Source organism: Thunnus albacares, chromosome 3, assembly GCF_914725855.1.
Source record: "Thunnus albacares chromosome 3, fThuAlb1.1, whole genome shotgun sequence".
NCBI classification, from domain to species: domain Eukaryota; kingdom Metazoa; phylum Chordata; class Actinopteri; order Scombriformes; family Scombridae; genus Thunnus; species Thunnus albacares.
In genome coordinates this window covers 30800980-30818230 of record NC_058108.1, presented here as the reverse complement: position 1 = coordinate 30818230, position 17251 = coordinate 30800980, and the positions used below count along the sequence as shown (strand labels likewise).

At 39.8% G+C, this 17251-nt stretch overlaps 3 protein-coding genes across 4 annotated transcripts; all 3 read left to right on the top strand.

The window, feature by feature from the left end:
• The first annotated feature begins 66 nt into the window (after positions 1–66).
• rps19bp1 (ribosomal protein S19 binding protein 1) lies at positions 67–3905 on the top strand. Its single transcript, XM_044339295.1, has 4 exons — positions 67–250; positions 630–803; positions 2084–2181; positions 2642–3905. The coding sequence occupies exons 1-4, from the start codon at positions 196–198 to the stop codon at positions 2789–2791; spliced, it is 477 nt and encodes a 158-aa protein (XP_044195230.1). The 5' UTR covers positions 67–195; the 3' UTR covers positions 2792–3905.
• Positions 3906–6878: 2973 nt separating this feature from the next.
• LOC122979253 (apolipoprotein L3-like) lies at positions 6879–9433 on the top strand. The gene is made up of 5 exons (XM_044346568.1): positions 6879–6924; positions 7007–7058; positions 7304–7433; positions 7576–7764; positions 8495–9433. Exons 3-5 carry the CDS (start codon positions 7353–7355, stop codon positions 8918–8920), a joined length of 696 nt encoding a protein of 231 aa, XP_044202503.1. The 5' UTR covers positions 6879–6924; positions 7007–7058; positions 7304–7352; the 3' UTR covers positions 8921–9433.
• A 2442-nt stretch (positions 9434–11875) lies between these two features.
• Positions 11876–16994, top strand: atf4a (activating transcription factor 4a). Of its 2 annotated transcripts, none has more exons than XM_044339285.1 (4): positions 11876–12112; positions 13362–13538; positions 13952–14272; positions 15143–16994. In XM_044339285.1, the coding sequence occupies exons 2-4, from the start codon at positions 13493–13495 to the stop codon at positions 16144–16146; spliced, it is 1371 nt and encodes a 456-aa protein (XP_044195220.1). In that variant the 5' UTR covers positions 11876–12112; positions 13362–13492; the 3' UTR covers positions 16147–16994. The 2 variants fall into 2 exon arrangements, with proteins under 2 accessions (XP_044195220.1, XP_044195212.1); XM_044339277.1 differs by having other exon boundaries at positions 15140–16994.
• Positions 16995–17251: the final 257 nt, after the last annotated feature.

The following is a 17251-nucleotide window of genomic DNA, read 5'->3' as shown; positions in this document are numbered from 1 at the left end:
AATCGGGTTTACCAAAGAAAAAGAAGAACTAGGAACTTTGCACGTCCTCGGGTTTGTTTTCCAGTCGGCTGCTTTTAATTGGTGCTCACGGAGAGCTCACCGGATGTTGATGGATTCACATGTGTTAAAGTGAAGGCACATTCTTATCGATGTAGCGTGTAGATTATTTAACAAAACATCGAAATATAAACCAGGATGTCGGCGTCGTTGATCAGGAGAGGACTGGAGCTGCTGAGCGATGATATTAAAAGTAAGTTTAGCCTTTTAGCTCGCTAGTTGGCTAACGTTAGCATTGGACATCAGTACAACGCTTCAGTTTGCTAATGACAGTGATAACTTTACTGCACTGTAAGGCAGCGGTTATTATTTTCCATCATGACCCATTATGTCATTTTAACAATGCACATTACTGACACCACGAAGCCCAATTGTTAGTGATATGAGACAGGAAAAAGGCGATTTATCTTCAGCATAAGTTATATGACGTTGAAACCACTATAAAAATCGTTGTCTTGTGTAACTGCAATGGCAAATACATTATCAGAAATACAGAGTTTCAGTGCATTTGGTAATCAATGGACACATCATTCTCATCTGATGTTTCTCCCTTGTCCTGTACATCCTGCCAGATGTGAGTAAAGTGAAGAAGAAGCAGCAGCAGACACCCAGCTCGGCCACTGTGATGGAGCTTGTGAGCACGAAGCGTCAGGGAGTCACCAAGCAGGTCAAAAGGCTGCAGGGTCGTCTGGGTCCCGGCAAGAGCAAAGCTACTGTCAAAGACAAGAGGATCAAGTCTGCCGTGGGTCAGTCCGCCTGTTGTCCTGCACAGTATCAGAGCCACAACCATCATTCAGGAGAAAACACACTCTAAATTAGAAGTCACATATGTTAATTGGGTGATTTTGCGCAGCTCAGTTTGAATCTGTGACTTAAATTTGTGAATTGTGAGATCAACTCATATATATTTGCAGATATTGACCATACTGTGGGAGAACTAATGGGGAACACAAGCTGTACAAAACAACATAGGCATCATTCTGAATACTGCACAACATAATAGAAGAGCTGCCTGTTTGTCCTTGCCCCGTCATTTTTAAAGGATGAGTTCACAATTTTTCAAGTCTGTCTTAAAACAACAGTCAGGTGCCCAAATGAACATTGAAATAGGTTTTCTTGCCACAATCATTCCTCCTGTTCATACTGACCATTAGAAGATCCCTTCATAATGCACTCCTTCTATGCAAAATGTATTTAAAAGTTTATCTGAAGCTAATATGAAGCTTCAGTCATCCAAATGAGTCAAATCAAGTAGACATCTTTCAATGTTACAGTAATTTTAGTGCCAAAGTTCCTCTTTTTGTTACTTTACTTCCACTGCAGCTCAACAGGGAAACACTGAGGAAACACAAAGAAGGAATTTGATGCTAAAAAGACTGTAAATGTGGCAGATATCCACTTGATATGACTAACTCAGACTGCTGAAGCCTCATATAAGCTTCAGATAAACTTTAAATGCATTTTTGAACAAAATGACTGTGTGGACACACTGTGGATTTTGTCCCCCATCACTTACATTGAAAGCACATTTGAAGGGGATCTTTTAACAGCCGGTATGAACAGGAGGAATGATTACAGCGAGGAAAACTTCTTTCACTGTTCATATGGACACCTGACTGTTGTTTTAAGACAGACTCGGAAAAACTGTCAACCTGTCCTTTTAAGTGCAGGCACATGTGAATACCAGTAGATGGCTGCAGTAGAAGCTTTTTTCTAACTTTGAGAACGCACACACAGCAAGATGCAGACCATCAGCTATGCAACATGTTTAAACATCCAATAAAAAAGTGAACAACCTTTCAGCAGCAGACTGGAATAACAACCAAATCTGCAATTTAAATAACTCTTCTGTCACAATCAGAGTCTTTCTTATGTGTTGCAATAAATGAGCACAGGAAAACATTGCCATACTTAACATACAATCTACAACTTGATAGTGATAGTTAACATGATTGAAGTAGCAGTGGCCCTCTGGTGTTTATTTTTATATTACAATCTTCCTTTTCTTCTTTGGTGTTAATTATAGAGGAGTTCAGGAAGAAGCAGGGGAAGAGCCAGATGAGTGCTAACCTGAAGTACTTCATGGAAACCAGCTGCAAAGCAACAGATTCTGACAGCATGAAGGTAAGAGAGGCTCCAGATCCACTCAGCTGCTGTCAGTCACCTTTTTCGTTATGTTCAACTATAATACTTTGCCATTAAAGCAGTGTCATTTTATATCAGGTTATTAAATAAAACAAATAAGGCCAGATCTCACCAGTTCTTAAATAAATCTGATTTTTGTACTTTACGGATCTTTAAAATGCTTGTCTGTTAGTTAAAAATCACTTGGATTTTCTTCATATTTTTGTACAGAATATAAAAACAGATTATGTATTTTTTTATGTTTGAGGTGGTTTGTTGACACTCTTGATTGATTGATAATAAATTAACAGGTATAGATTCAGTGAAGGATCCGATGTTTTGTGCAGTTTGTTGTCTTGAACATCCTACAGGGCCTCATTGCTCGTTTCTCTCTACCGTCTACATATTCACTCGAGTTCGTCCTTTACAGTATTGATTTTCTCTCTCTGTCTCAAATCAGATCCAGAACCACAATACAGGGAGACAGTCCAGGAACCGCCCCGACAGACCCGCCAAGAAGACCAAGGAGCCGCAGTCCCTGTTCACGGAGGAAGAGTTCCAGCAGTTCCAGAAGGAATACTTTGGCAGGACTGTAGAGGAGAAGAAATAAAGGTCACCCCGAATAAAAAGACACTGCAGTCTCAGAAGGAAACACCGGGGCTGCTCTTTGTTGATCTGAAGAGTGAAAGTGGATTTCTGGACCAGACCGTGTTCATTTGGCTCAACAGTGGAACATGAAACTTTGAGGAGAAATGACAAGCTGAATCTGTACCAGTGTTATGACTGCATACACATATCGTCACATTCAAGGAACCAGAGTTTTTGTTTTGTGCCTGACTCATAACAGGATCACATGCAGATGTTGGATTTTTAACATCATTCCAAAACGTGTACGACAGACTGACTCATAACAGTTGTCAGTTAAATGCAACTAGTAGTCATTTTATGAGTTATGCAAATGTAAGTTACGGACCCTCATATTGCAGTGAAACCTTTCATATGCGTCATATATGTCGCCTCTTTTCAGTCACTTTGTTTTCACAAGTTGCAGATTGAAAATTTGTCAAGACAAATTGTGATTGAATATGTTGAACCTCTCCATCATTTTAATCAATAGCTTTTTCCTTTTTTTTTTTTTTTCCTTTATATTCTCATGGTGTTCTCCTCCCGTCACAATTCCAAACAGTCCACTCACTAGTAGAACGTTATTGAATTAACACTTTTTTTTATTATTTAGCTTTACGGTTGAGCGGAAATTAAAACATATTTTCGTTTTCAATATCAAGAGTCACAAGTTTACTTTGTTATTCATGTTTTCATTTAGGTTGTAATAAAAAAATATGTGAACATGCAAAAAGCTTTTCACAATGCATGACTTTGTATGAGTTCAGCCGTGATCTATGCTCATTAGACTCTTTACAGAAACAACTCATATGAATATTCAGTTCTGTGTATGAAGACAAAGAAGTTTTAGGGTGTCATTAAAACTCTTAAGTTACTCCTCCCTGCTGTTTGGCGTTGCAGTAATGCAAAGTTGCATAATGCAGCTTTAACAATTTAGACGATAGTGAATGATCATCATATTGTCACATCATGTACGGATGAGAACTTGCATATTTGCTGTGTAGCTGCCAGCTTTATCTGTAGCACAGTCAATATTTTACATTCCTCAAGCAGGATATCCTTTAACAGGTGTGTAAGTGTATGAACACTTCAGATATCAATCATTTTCAAGTTTAACCGGTTGATATTCAGTGATCATCATTCAGTCCTTGATAGTGAAAGTCAGCGTGAGTGCAGCAAAGGAGAGCGATCGCAGAGCCACTCAAACACAGCAGGAACAGTTGCACAATGTCAAAGGTAAGAAATAAGATAACTGGAGATTGACTTTGTTTTTTTAGAGTATATACAAGTATTTAACCACGTTATTGTTTACACAAATATAGCTGAGCAGATTCATTTTCGTTAATGCAGATTTAAAGCTTAATTTCTTCCAAATCACAAATAGTATTTTCATATTTCTGCTTCATCAGATCCAATACAGTGAAGGTGAATTTAATCAGTGATGCTTAATGAACTGGTATTTAAAAATTGAACTGAGCTTTTTTTTTTCCAAGAGACAGAGACTTCTGTAAATAAATAAATGTTACTGTTGAGTTGTTCAAATATAATTCTGAGATGCTTTGATCACAACAAACAAATAGATATTTATGTCCATGACGGCAGAGGTTTTAGATATGGTTTTATCAAAATGACGGCGCATAAAACCAGAATGATCTGCATGGTTAGATACCACTAGAGATAGGTGAGAAATCTTTTAACTTCATCTCTCTGAGTTCCAGAGCATCAAATGTCTAATTAGTTTATAAAAGTAACAGACGTTGACATGTTGCCTTTTTCTCAGTTGGTGTCACAGACGTCTTTTGCATATTTTTGTGGTGAAATTTGTCATTTCAATTATATTTGCAAAACAAACTTTAGAGCCTAAATGAAACTATTCATTGTCTCATAGATATATTAATGGAGCAACAAGCCAATGATACTGTTGACATACTGTTGTAACCTGTAGACATACCTGCACTCTTACACACATGAAAATGAAACCATCTTCCTGGTTAAGGGACATGATTCATGCATAGAAATGTTTCTCTTACATGAAGGGTTGCTAATGTTTGGCTATTGTTAAGACTAGTTGAACTACATAAACAGGAATGGTTCCTAGACTTGTAACGGCATTCTGATGACACTGCAACAAATTGTAGCTCAGCCTAAACATATATACTGTAGAAAAGAGGCCCAGTTAAACGGTATTTGCTCTTTGCTTGGGCGAGGGTCAAAGACGGTGCATTAGGTCAGAGAAATCTCGAATATTACTCGTAGCTATTTGCAAGACTAGTGGAGCTAGAGAAGCAGGGATGGCAGCTGGACTACTGAGTGAGCGATGGCATTCAAATTAAACTGCCTATCAAGCCAGTGGGACTAGCCACCACCAACCAACTTCTCATTATTGCAAATAACACTTAATTAGTCTGTTTCTTTTTTACTTAAATTAAGTCAACTGTACACTGTTATGAGCTTAAATATCGATTGTAACTGCTTTTACTGTTTGAACAAATGGATTAAATGATTTACATTTGTATTTGGCCCTTTGCACATCATCATCACATTATTTTAGCTCATGTCCAGTTTGCCAAAGTAGAGAATTTAACAACAATCAAGATTCTTGTTTAGAGCGAAAGTAAAAGTGCCAACGAAGATGTAATCGATCTCGTTTGGCGTGTTTTAAGGGAACAATGAACAGTTCAGTTGTCTTGAATTAAACCTCAACAGACCGTTTCTACGTTGATAAATCGTAGAAATGGGTCATCAGATTAGGAATGCAGATTAACAATGTTTTGTCTTGACCATATTTACACTTTACTTACAGTGAATTGGATAAGAATCTACATGGTCATTACATTGAAACTTTTTTCCTGATGTGAATTCTTCTGCAGGGATTGGTAGATCACTGCACTGATAGAATTAGGTCGTGGTTCAGTTAGGACCATGTTTAATTAGATACTGTATTAAGTGATTCATTCATTTGTGGTAAAGTTGTAAAATACAGTTTTATAATTGGATAAAAGTCAGTTAAATGAATAATTCAGAAAATTCAAATTCTCACAAAAATATTGGACATAAATTCTCTCCTACACGTTTCTAATTAATTCCTGCGATTAGCTAAACTTGCAATATGTTACAGAATGTTTCATCAGATACTCCAAGCAGCTTTAATGTTTAAATGTATGCAAGCGGTTCAATTACGCTTCCTCTCTTTCTGTAGCCAAAGCCTCCAGTTCCTCAGCCAAGGAGACAGTTTTCCCATCCAGACAATACAGCGGATGACAAGCCACCAAATAAGTGGAATGTTAGAAGGAGTTCAGAAGGAAGTGACACTGGAAATGTCAGACTGGGAACAGTAAAGGTGATGTTGTTTTATGTTTTATTTCAAATATGATGTGGAACAAAATCTACTCATATAGCAAAAGAAGTTAAAGTTAATCCAATACTTCCAAGTTTCTTTTTGGAATTAAGAAGAGAATTATTGTTTTCTCATTAAAGTATAAGAATTAACACTATTATACAAACCAATAAAAATCACCAAACTCAAATCACACAAAGGAATATTTCATCAAAAAATAAAGATCCTGTATTTAGATTTAGTAAAAGATGACAACATGTAGGTAGAACAGCATCAATTCACAGGGAAACCAGCTGATTCCTTAAATGTCTGGTTGATTTGTACAATATGTATAAAAAAAAGTCCTGAAAAATTCTGAAGGTAGCAGATACTAAATGTGTCGTGTCAGAGGATGACAAAGAGAACTGATACAAATGAAAATAAACCATCAGACTACCTCTGTGGTTAAAATCACCACCATGTGAGATTGTAAAAACACTCAGATCTAACTTGTTATTTGTACATTCACTGAATAGATTATCCCTTATTTTCTCAGATGTTGGCCAAACAATTCGCTAATGATGCCTGTAAAGCACACCCTCCTCTGATGTCAGCCAAGCCTCGGAAGGAAAAGTCTGACGACGAAAATGAAAATGAAATCCTGGTAATTACGACCATGAAAAGCATTTTTACTATAACAAAAACAAGGGAAGCGATCGTAGTGTTTGAGCTCAGCTGTAAATAACCTCTCATTTTCCACCAGGATGACAACTCTCTGAAGGGTTGGTGGGAAGAAGTGACACGTGAGTGAGAAAACTAGCTTGAAAAGACTTCTGTTTGAGGTTCTTAATGTGTTTGCTGAACTACAGTTTTATTGATTTACAGCCTGGAGTTGTCTCTGCAAGGATCACAGTCTGAGGGGTGAGAGAGAAACAAAGTAAGAAAATAGTAGAGTTTATTTCCTAATCAACTGTGTGCTGGTGCTTCAAATTATTAGACAGATAATGTCAAACGTTTAGACCTGAAAGGCCATTTTACTAGCACACCACAACCATAAAAGATATTGGTGAAGCTTGATGGACGATACATCTTGTTACTGACGTTTCTTAAGGATGTGTACATCATTAAATCGATGAACTTTAATAATCTGATCAAATATTCTCATAACACTGTACATTCAAGGATCATCAAAGTCAAAGCTCAACATCTCTGCAAAGCTATCAAGTATTACATGAACCTGCTGTCTGAAAATAGCGGCACCCTGAAGCAGTACATTGACGATCTGCTCTGCATTGCTGACAACTTAGACAAGGTAACAAGACATGATGATTTAAATCCAAATGTAAGACATTTACAGATGAGTTTGCTGACATATGTGAGTTCTGTCATCATCATAACCTGCTCTGGATATGATCATCGCCTGTCTAATCAAATCAATTCCCTTTAATCTTAAGTTTTCTAAGGGGACAAAGATTGCTGGCATAACAGGAGGAGCGACATCTGTAGCGGGAGGAGTGGCAGCAGCTGCTGGAGTGATACTATCTCCGCTCACTCTGGGCGCCTCGCTGGCCCTGACTGTAGTTGGGGTGGGCGTTGCTGCTGCTGGCGGCGTCACTGGTGCATCAGCTGCCATCGCCCACAAGGTGACCAGATATGAAAGAAACTTTATTGATTTGAAGTATGTCTTTGTTTGTGCCTTGTGTGGATGCAGCGTTTATGAATCTGGAAGGTGGGGTTTTCTTTTCTGGGTTTTTTTTCTTGGATATCTTCTTTCTTTACTCTTTTTTTTTACATTGCTCTTTCTGTATTTTATTTATTGTATTCTGATGTACATGTTACTTGTTGCTATAGTGATGTCAGTGTAAAGCACATTGAGTTTTCCTGTAATGAAAGGCAGTATATACATTGAACTGCCTTGCCCTAAGTTGCATAGCAACAAAATGTAACGGTACCAAGATTCGACGGATCTTTCTGAGCTGACAAGATACTTTCCTTCAGGTGCAGCAAATGAATGAATAAAAATCTTAATTTAGTGTCCCTTAAAGGTTTTTAAATGTTAAGTATTTCAGAAAAATATATCTAAAACCTTCCTTCATAAAAAAAGGAGAAAACTCTGGCACCCAAAAGTAGTAGTATCACAAAAACACACAGTAGCAAACAGCAATACACAGGTTGAACAGGCTCAAAGCTACAAATAGACTGCACCCGTTTCCATAAGAATTGTGTAGTGACATCAGAAGCATTAAAAAGATACTATAATCATATCAAAAAAAAATTCTTCACAAAGTGGCTTTAACCTGTATTCCTTGGTTGTACTATTCTGGATTTAAATCTTTAAAGTTGTTTAACAGCCAATAAAATCTGTTCTTCCAGGTGAACACCACACAGGACAAAAAAAAAATCGACAAGACCCTCGGGGACTATAAAGAACTTATGGAGGAAATTCAGGCCTGCTTGAAATTCATCAACGAGGGTATGGGGCAGCTAAAGAAGCACGATCTGTCCATTATGGGTGAATCCAGGATTGATTCGGTGAGGGTAGTGAGAGAGCTGGTTGCTACGGGAGGGGAGAGTGCCAGGGTCATAGAGGTGAACAGTAAGGCGTCTGGGCTGATACAAGGCTTCGGCCTCTGTATGGATTTCTATTTCACCCAAGGAAAGGATGGCCAGAAGCTGAAGAAGGGCCTTGAGTCAAAGTTCGCGAAGAAAATCCGCACACTAGCAGAAGAGCTGAATAATGGATTGGAGGAACACATGGAGATCAAGAACTCGTTCAGTGAGCATTTTCCAAAGCAGTGAAAGATTTTTATCTGCTGAACCGTCTCCTACCTGATTTTACCACATACTTTTATATTTACACATCTATATATGTAGGTTATGGTATTATACTTGATATTTTTGAGTTAAATAAATGGGGAACAAACTCAAACAAAACTTCCCAGTCCCAAGTGATTTGAGGGATTACAGGTCTATACATCTATATGCTGATCAGTCAAGGTTGAAAACATGTAGGCTTCAGGATTAAAGAGCTGATTCTCTGCTAATCTTTTTTTTTCCTTTTTGGAAAAAGCATACGACATGGCTTACAGTATGTTGCACCTTCAGGATGTGCTGCTTCAGACTGACCCTGAGGCTGGTCTTGAAGTTGAACTAGCCTGTATATAATATTGTATATAATTTGGGGGTTTGTGTTCTCTTTTTCATGTTCCTATATCCTATATTTTTTTGGAGTCTTCTTCCTTTGGAGCTGAATTTATTTTTAAAGTTTTTAATGCATTATGTAAAAGCACCTTGGATCGGCTTTGTGTACGAAACGTCCAATACAAATAAACCTTTCCTGGTCTTACCCCTCTGTTTTTAATTATTTGGTGTCCTTAGTTACTTTTATGTTCTCGCTGAGCTGCGTTTTGAATTGAAGTATTTAACCTAAATTAAGTGTTTTCTGTCCACACACTAGCCTAAATGTTCTACTCATCATCTGTACTATCATTCAATTCAATGGGTGGTAAACTTGTAGATATATAAATTTTCAAGATGTGCATTTAACCACTAGGGGGCAGTCCAGCCGAAGCCTTGTGAACTCAAGTCAAGTTCATGAAGTTTAACCACCAGCTGCAATGAATTCTTAGACTGTATGTTTCTAATGCGAGACATATCAACAACTAATACAGAGATACAATATTCGGTGCAGTTAGAGCCCATAAAAAAGTCAAAGGCTGGAAATATAACCGACAAACGGTAGAATAAACAGATCTGAACGTTTCTTCCTCCTGTTAAAGTTAGTTGGGAAAGTTCCACACAGTGTAAAAAAAGTGTCTTTATGAAGACTTAATTATAATGCTGCTATAAACAACCCAAAATGACGAGTGTAAGATCATCGCGCCATCGACAACATGCTTAAAAGAGATACATAGAGTTATAAAAACATTTTAAACGAGGCACTGGATGCAAGATCATTATCAGTAACACGTGAATACGAGCTTAATCAATTGGTTTTAATTATATTTATTTTAAGATACGCCTAAATACACGGACTGTGGGACTTATTTAATGATAGTCTGATAAAACGTTTACAGTTGGGTGGGTGAAATTAAGGACAGAGGAGTCGGGGTAGGTGTGGTCAGAGTGGGCGTGAACTCCAGTACATTACATTCACTTCGACCGACAGTAAAACACGTGAAAGTCAAAACTCATTCACTCCTCCATAGCTGCCTGCAGCTTGTGTTTCATGTTTAAAAAGGATTACAAGTCATATATATTCCAGAAATAACTACATGCAGCGATAGTAATTTTTACCTCAGAAAGTCACTATATAAGCTCAATAATACCTCACTGGAAACAAATCTATTATTCTTGAATTCAGTTAACTCACGATGTTTATCATTTATATTGAAACAACTGAGCCAATTACTCAAAAGGGTGGCTTAATATTAAATATCAGAAGGATTGAAATGGACAGAATAATGTAGAGTAACATCAGGCTCTAATTCTGGTCATTTGTTATTAATATTATGAAGATCAGTTCGTACAGATGGATAAAATAGAGAGATAGATTGGTCAGATTGGCTCTGAGGGTGATATGAAGCGCAGTGTCCTGGCTGTCTTTACAAGATGCATGAACCATTGCACAGGTTACAGGTATGTTACAGTCTGTTTTAAACGTCTTTTTAGTAGCTGAGATTGCCATTAAGCTGTAGGAGTTTACGAACACTTTTTTTTTTTTTTTTTTTTTTTTTACTTATTCTTATCACAAATTCCTCCCACAGTGGACTGCACTCTCGATCATCTGCTTTAAAACACGTCGAATGACATCAACAATCCGTTATTTATGATAGCCTAATCAATGCAAGTGAAAACACATAAATAATACTCTTACATATTTCACAAAAACGATTTTTTAATAACTAAAAGCAATAATTATAGGGATTTGATCAGAACATTTTCACGGTTTCAGGGAGTAAAAAAAGAGAGAAAAAACCAAGCTACTATTCATGTAGACTAGCCTAATTGATAATTTAATGAAAGGCTTCTCTCATTTAAATGTAGAGTCTACTATGTCTTAGTCAGGGGAAAGCAGCAGCTTGTTGCGTGTATCTCCGTTATGTTATTAATTATTCATGACAATTTGGCAGAGCTCTGAAAGACACAATATATTCAGTGAAGCATTTTAGCTTTTAAGTTTCAAGTCAAGTCGAGTCTCGCAGCATACAGACAGCTCTCGTTTTTATCTTGTTCACATTATCTATTATTGTTATTGTCTTAACGGTTAATTTTCGGAACAAACGAGACAGGATTCGCGATTCGGGACAACTGCTCGTAATTCGGGACTATCAAGACTTTTTCGGGATGTGTGGTCACCCTAAAGTTATAATATTTTTTTTTTAACAAATGACAAAACATCTTGAAGTATGTATTACGTAATTTATGTTGTGGCCTATGCTGGTAATCATGTATTTTACTTTATCAGTCGTTGACATTTGTAAAAGACCCACAAATGCGTTTCCTTCTTCAATGTTTACGTTTTGCATTTGACCTACATTTGACGCACAGCGGAAGGCTTCATATGGATCTATTCTGTCAGCTGTATAGATAAACGCATGTAACCAATCACAAACAAGACGCGAGCGGAGTAATCAAGGCGGTACGCGTGTTTGTGTTATTATCACGCCCCGTTGGAAGGTTATTGCTTGTAAATCCACTCCCTGAAGCAGAGACTCCGCTCATCCGCGCTGCCAATGAGAATGATTCAAACGCCCTCGGGGAGTGACACAGCGGAGGAGCACAGTCAGCGGTGCCTCGGCTCTTTATATACTACGGTGACTGTATACACCATGTTCTTCGCCCCCACAACAAGCAAACATAATATAGATACCTCGGTGAAAGCTCTCCCGCGCTAAAATGGCAGTTTGAAGGCGTGCGGCGGCTATCTTGCAGCGGCAACAACTCGGCAGTGCAACGGCTAAGTGCACTGGCTATTTCTGGCAAAATGGCGTAAGTATTCTTTTATGTACATTTTCCCCTTCTCTTGATTGTCTCTAGCTTGGGGCGTCACAAAGACAACTCTAACGTTACCGATGTTGATAAAGTTAACAGACCTGTTGAGTTGATTACGGCTATACGCACTGAAAAACATTTATTTCTAAAAAAAAAAAAAATAAGTAAAAATTTACCTAAAGATTTAACGTTACATTTCCTGGTTGGAAGTTGTCAGTGTCAAATAACAGACTGTCAGTTGGGGTAATTTAGTTCTAGCTGGCGACAGCTTGTGTTACGTTGAGGCGTGTTAACGGTTGTTTCGGTGGCCGGCGAAGACTTTTTAAACCCCTTATCGAAATGTCTCATTAATTTAACAGCGGCTCTTAAGTGTACTTCAACATGGGCAGTGTTTGTGTATATTGGATACTGACAACGTGGCGTGTCCAAAATGGCGCGCACTATCTTTTTGCACTCAGCCTTCACTCAGATGTCTCTGTTGTGAAAATGGCGGTTGCCCTCCTCCCACATCTCCGCGCGGTGACTCACAGGGGGAGGGCGGGACTACTGGCCAAAGCATGACCAAATTAGGAAATGTTATCCCCCGGTTGAGGGCGGAGTGTTTACCCATCAATGCCGCTTTGACACTTCAATGGAACGGATTAGCCGAAATTAGCCTCCCCTCCCCCATCTGACAGACAGTAGCGGTCTGAGCGACCGAGTGCAAACCAAAACGAAAGTTGTGAAGTTGTAATGCTTGCTTCAAGGTTGTTTTGATCGGGAAATGTGAAGTTGTTTCCAGGAAGTGTAGACACTATGGGTAATTTTTCAGATATGGTTATAAGGTTCACCCAAGCCTTGTCAGCCACGTGGCATAATATTTTAATACTTTTATTAATCCCAAAGAGAAATGAAAGTGTTACAGAAAAAAAAATCAAAATACAGAAAACAATGAGGAAGGTAAAAGAAACAAATACATTCTAAGGGTAAATGATATACAATAACTAAATAGACTAATTCAAATAGAAAAAAATATATAGAATAACTAAAAATAGAGTCAAGAGATAAAACTTCAATATAATACACTCAAGCACATGTTCATATGATTTGAATGCATTCGTCCCTCAACCCCCTCGCGCCCTTTTCTTACAAATAAACATGCCTCTTTCTTTTGGTCTTTTAATGTTTTATGGTCTGGTGGTCTTGCCCATAATCACCATAATAAACCAAAACTTAAGACTATGTTTGCATCTCCTTTTTTCCTCAGGTCTCTCTCGGCAATCACCCTCAGCTTTGCTGCCGTCGACAGCAGTACGGAACCCCTCGACTTGTTAACGTCACCAGACTCCCCTGTGTTTTCATTCACCCGTTCACGGCTACCACTGATCAGCAGCAGCCATGACACTCTCCCTTGCCTTGGAGGACGTGGAGGCCCTGTACTTAGGTTGGTATTGTAACAACAAATGATCCCAAAGCACTACCACAAACATTACTATCACTACAGCACACACTATTTGAATAGGGAGGTGATAAGGGTGGCATATTGCAGAGTTATGTTTCCTGGGCGTTTACCTGACTTCCAGAATAACAGGACATTGTAAGTATGGGTTCATGTAGTTCATTTTAAATAGATATTTATGTTTGTTTATTTTTGTGGTGTCACCCTAAAGTTCACCTAATAAATGCCTGATTGAGGCTTTTTATGTGTCTGGATTGTTTGATTGTGGTTTCAGTTGGCTAGTTTTTTGCTTATCAGTTGCTTATCAATTGATAATATCAATAAAAATAATAAAAATAAGTTACTTATTAGTGCATAAAATGATACTTGATACTAATTGAGGAAGTCCTTGTTCACAGGGCCCTCGTTTCTGATGGCTGACCCGATGGGGCCCCTTCTGGACCAAGATGAAGAAGAAGCTCTTTCTCCCTCCTCCTCTCTAGAGGGGAAGGCGCCAGCTTCGCCCCCCCTCTCTTTCTCCTCCTATGCATCCTCTCTGTCTCCCTATCAGACTATGTCGTCCTCCCCGCTCTCCTCTACCTCCCCTCCTCCCTCTCCTCCTCCTCCAAACTATCCCTCCTCGTTCCTGGGAACCAAGGCCGGAGCGGACTCGCTGTCCCTCCCCTGGCTGGCTGCCACCGACCTGCTCGAAGCCCACGTGAGAGCAGAAGATGGCAAAGGTGAGAGTGACTTCAAATTCCCATGTGTTAAGAGTTTCAATACATAATTCTTTAAAAGGGTCTAAATGAGGAACAAGAGATTGGAAGCTCAGTTGGGTGTGATCACAAAAGCCCCGTGAAAATGTAAGGCCAGAAAATCAAGAACTAAAATTAAGCTGATGAACACAAGAAAATTACAGGCTTGAACAGTGAAAAGAACATTTCTTGAGTCACGCAATGTCATGGAGGGAAAAAATTAACAGCTGAAAATGTTTCCACCGCTATTGTTAGATGTGACTATGGGCAAGCTGTTTATTTTGTGTAGGTGGTTTTGGTGGAGTAAAAAACCCTGCAGGCAACGTGTTAAGTGACATTTTCCTTTCAAAGATACATTAATACCATAATCCTACAGTCTAACATGAAAACAATGTGGAAGTTAACTAAAAGTTGTTGAAACATGTAGGACTTAATGTGTTGATCAGTGCTGGATGTAGTGTGAATGTGCTTTGCATGACACTGTACACTAAAATTAGTGAGTAGGTGTCGTTGGCAACAATAAACATTCATTCACTGGCAGGTGTGGCTTTAAGTGTGTAGTTGAGACCGGCTCAAACCAGTTTTGTTATTTCACAATGATGTGTATCCCTTTGTTGCAGGATCCTCATTTACTGGTATCAGGCCATTGTACTCTTGGCATCATTTTAGAAGTGAGAGTTTCCTGGTGTTTAGTCATAAAATGATAAAACAGGGCGGGAGCTGGAAAGATTATTTTGAGAATGAGGTCAAATACAATCACTAAAGAGCAGTGACTGAAGTAATTATTTGCTTGTGTCCTAGTTTCTCTTCAGCCAATATTATTTAAGTACTAATAAATAAATCCTCTGTCAGCAGATGATGCTTTTGCGGGCATGGACTGGATGTCAGAGAAAATCGACCTGAGTGAATTTGATTTGGATTCCCTCATTGGCTCCTGCTCATCCGATGAGTCTCCCAGCTCCCCCGAGGATCTCCTGGCATCTCTCGACTCCCACATGGATCTGGATCTCGACTCATTCGACGCAGCCGTCCCCGCCCAGCATGACAGCCTGGAGCTGAGTCTGTCGCTGCCCAGCATGCCCTTTGTCCCTCTGGAGCTCCCTCTTCCCGCGGCAGCTGAGACCAAGACAGAGGTGGCTCCCGATCAGGAGGTCGTTCTGAAGTCTGAGCCTCCATCCCCAGCTCCCTCTCAGTCTCCCCCCTCTCCAGCTTACACATTGGAGCTGGGGAGTGAAGTCGATGTCCTGGATGCTGAGAAAACCGCCACATCCCTCACCGCCACCATCATCCCAGATCCCACTGGAAGCATTCAGACCACCAACCCCATTCTGCTCTCCCTTCCCACCTCTGCCCACTTCGTGGTGGTCCTCACCAACAAAGATGAGTCCTCAGTTGTATCTCTCCCTGACCAGTCCATTAAAGCCTCTACATCAAGCGATAGTGACAGCGACTCCGGCATTGAGTCCGTTGCCGATTCACCGCCTCACCTCCCTTCTCCTCCTGCCACCCCCTCTCCTGCAGCTGGTTCCTCCAGGACCAAACCCTACTCCAAATCGGAGCCCACTTCCGCTTCCTCCCCCTCAGCCAAGGCCCCCAGGGTCAAATCAGTGTCTGGCGCTCCCAAAGTGGTGGAGAAGAAACTAAAGAAGATGGAGCAGAACAAGACAGCAGCCACTCGCTACCGACAGAAGAAGAGGGTCGAGCAGGAGCTCCTGAACGACGAGTGCACAGAGCTGGAGAAGAGGAACCGGGAGTTGGTGGAGAAGGCGGAGTCCATCAGCAGAGAGATCCAGTACCTTAAAGATCTGATGGAGGAAGTTCGTAAGCACCGCCGCAGCAAGACGAGCTCAGTGGCTTAGAAACCAGAGTGATGCGGCACAGTCCGCTGTTGCAGTGTAGGGACAGGGTCGTTTCTACTCCAACGCTCACATGCCATCACAGAGAGATTAATTTTGGCATAAAGAAATATGTTTTGAAGAGATTAAAAACGAATGGCATGTGAGGGTGGATGTATGAAACTTGCCACTGAACAGAAAAGAGGGAATGGCTGGATGCGAAGTGGAAAGCCTCTGTAAGTTGATGAGATTAGTGTAGAGCAGGGGGCTGGGAGGTAGTCAGGTGAAGCATCTGTACATGCTTGTCTCTCAGTCCCCTGTTAGATCCCCATGTGTACTCTCTGCCTTACTAGTAGATGTGCAAACAGGCAGGGTGTATATTTGTCTTTGTAGACTAGGCATGCAAAACATGAGTCACCGTAGCTCCCGGTAGTGTTGTAGACTTGTTAACCCTCGATGAGATATTCCCTCAGAGTATGACCACACTCCCAGCATCATCAGTCATTAGCCAGACCTCAGCTCCGCGTCAATAAAATCACTCCCATGTCAGTAAAGTGAGACACCACTTGTACCTTGTTACCCACTCCTTTTTAACCCAGTGTCACCCCCATTCAGACCTTCCTCTAAACAGCTTCAAGTCCAGAAAGGGGCCTCAATCTATTTATCAATTCCTGGATGTAACACTGTCAACATGTTTCTTTTTCGTGTGTGTATATAGTTTTGTCTTTTTGCTTGCAGATCGTGGCTTTTATTTAATGCTGGATTTAAAAACCTGACCATGTCTTGACTAGATCAGAGTCTCTTAGCGCAGCTGTTTTGGCCTGTACAAATGCTTTGTTTCTCTTTTTCTAATAAATATGTCAGTACTCCAAGTGATGTGTGTGATGTGCTTTTTCTAATTTTGATAGGACTTCTCTAGAAAAACACCAGAAGAGCAGCGATCAGAGCCACAAGTAAAAGTAATTCAATTAATCTGCTAATAATTGTCAGTAGGAAAAGCACAGGTGTAAATAATGAGATTGATAATGGCTTAATCACTTTTCTAGTGTTGGTACAGGCTCACTCATACAACACAACCTTTGTCAAACACTTTTTCTTTTCCTACTTTGACAAGTGATAACCTTTTTTT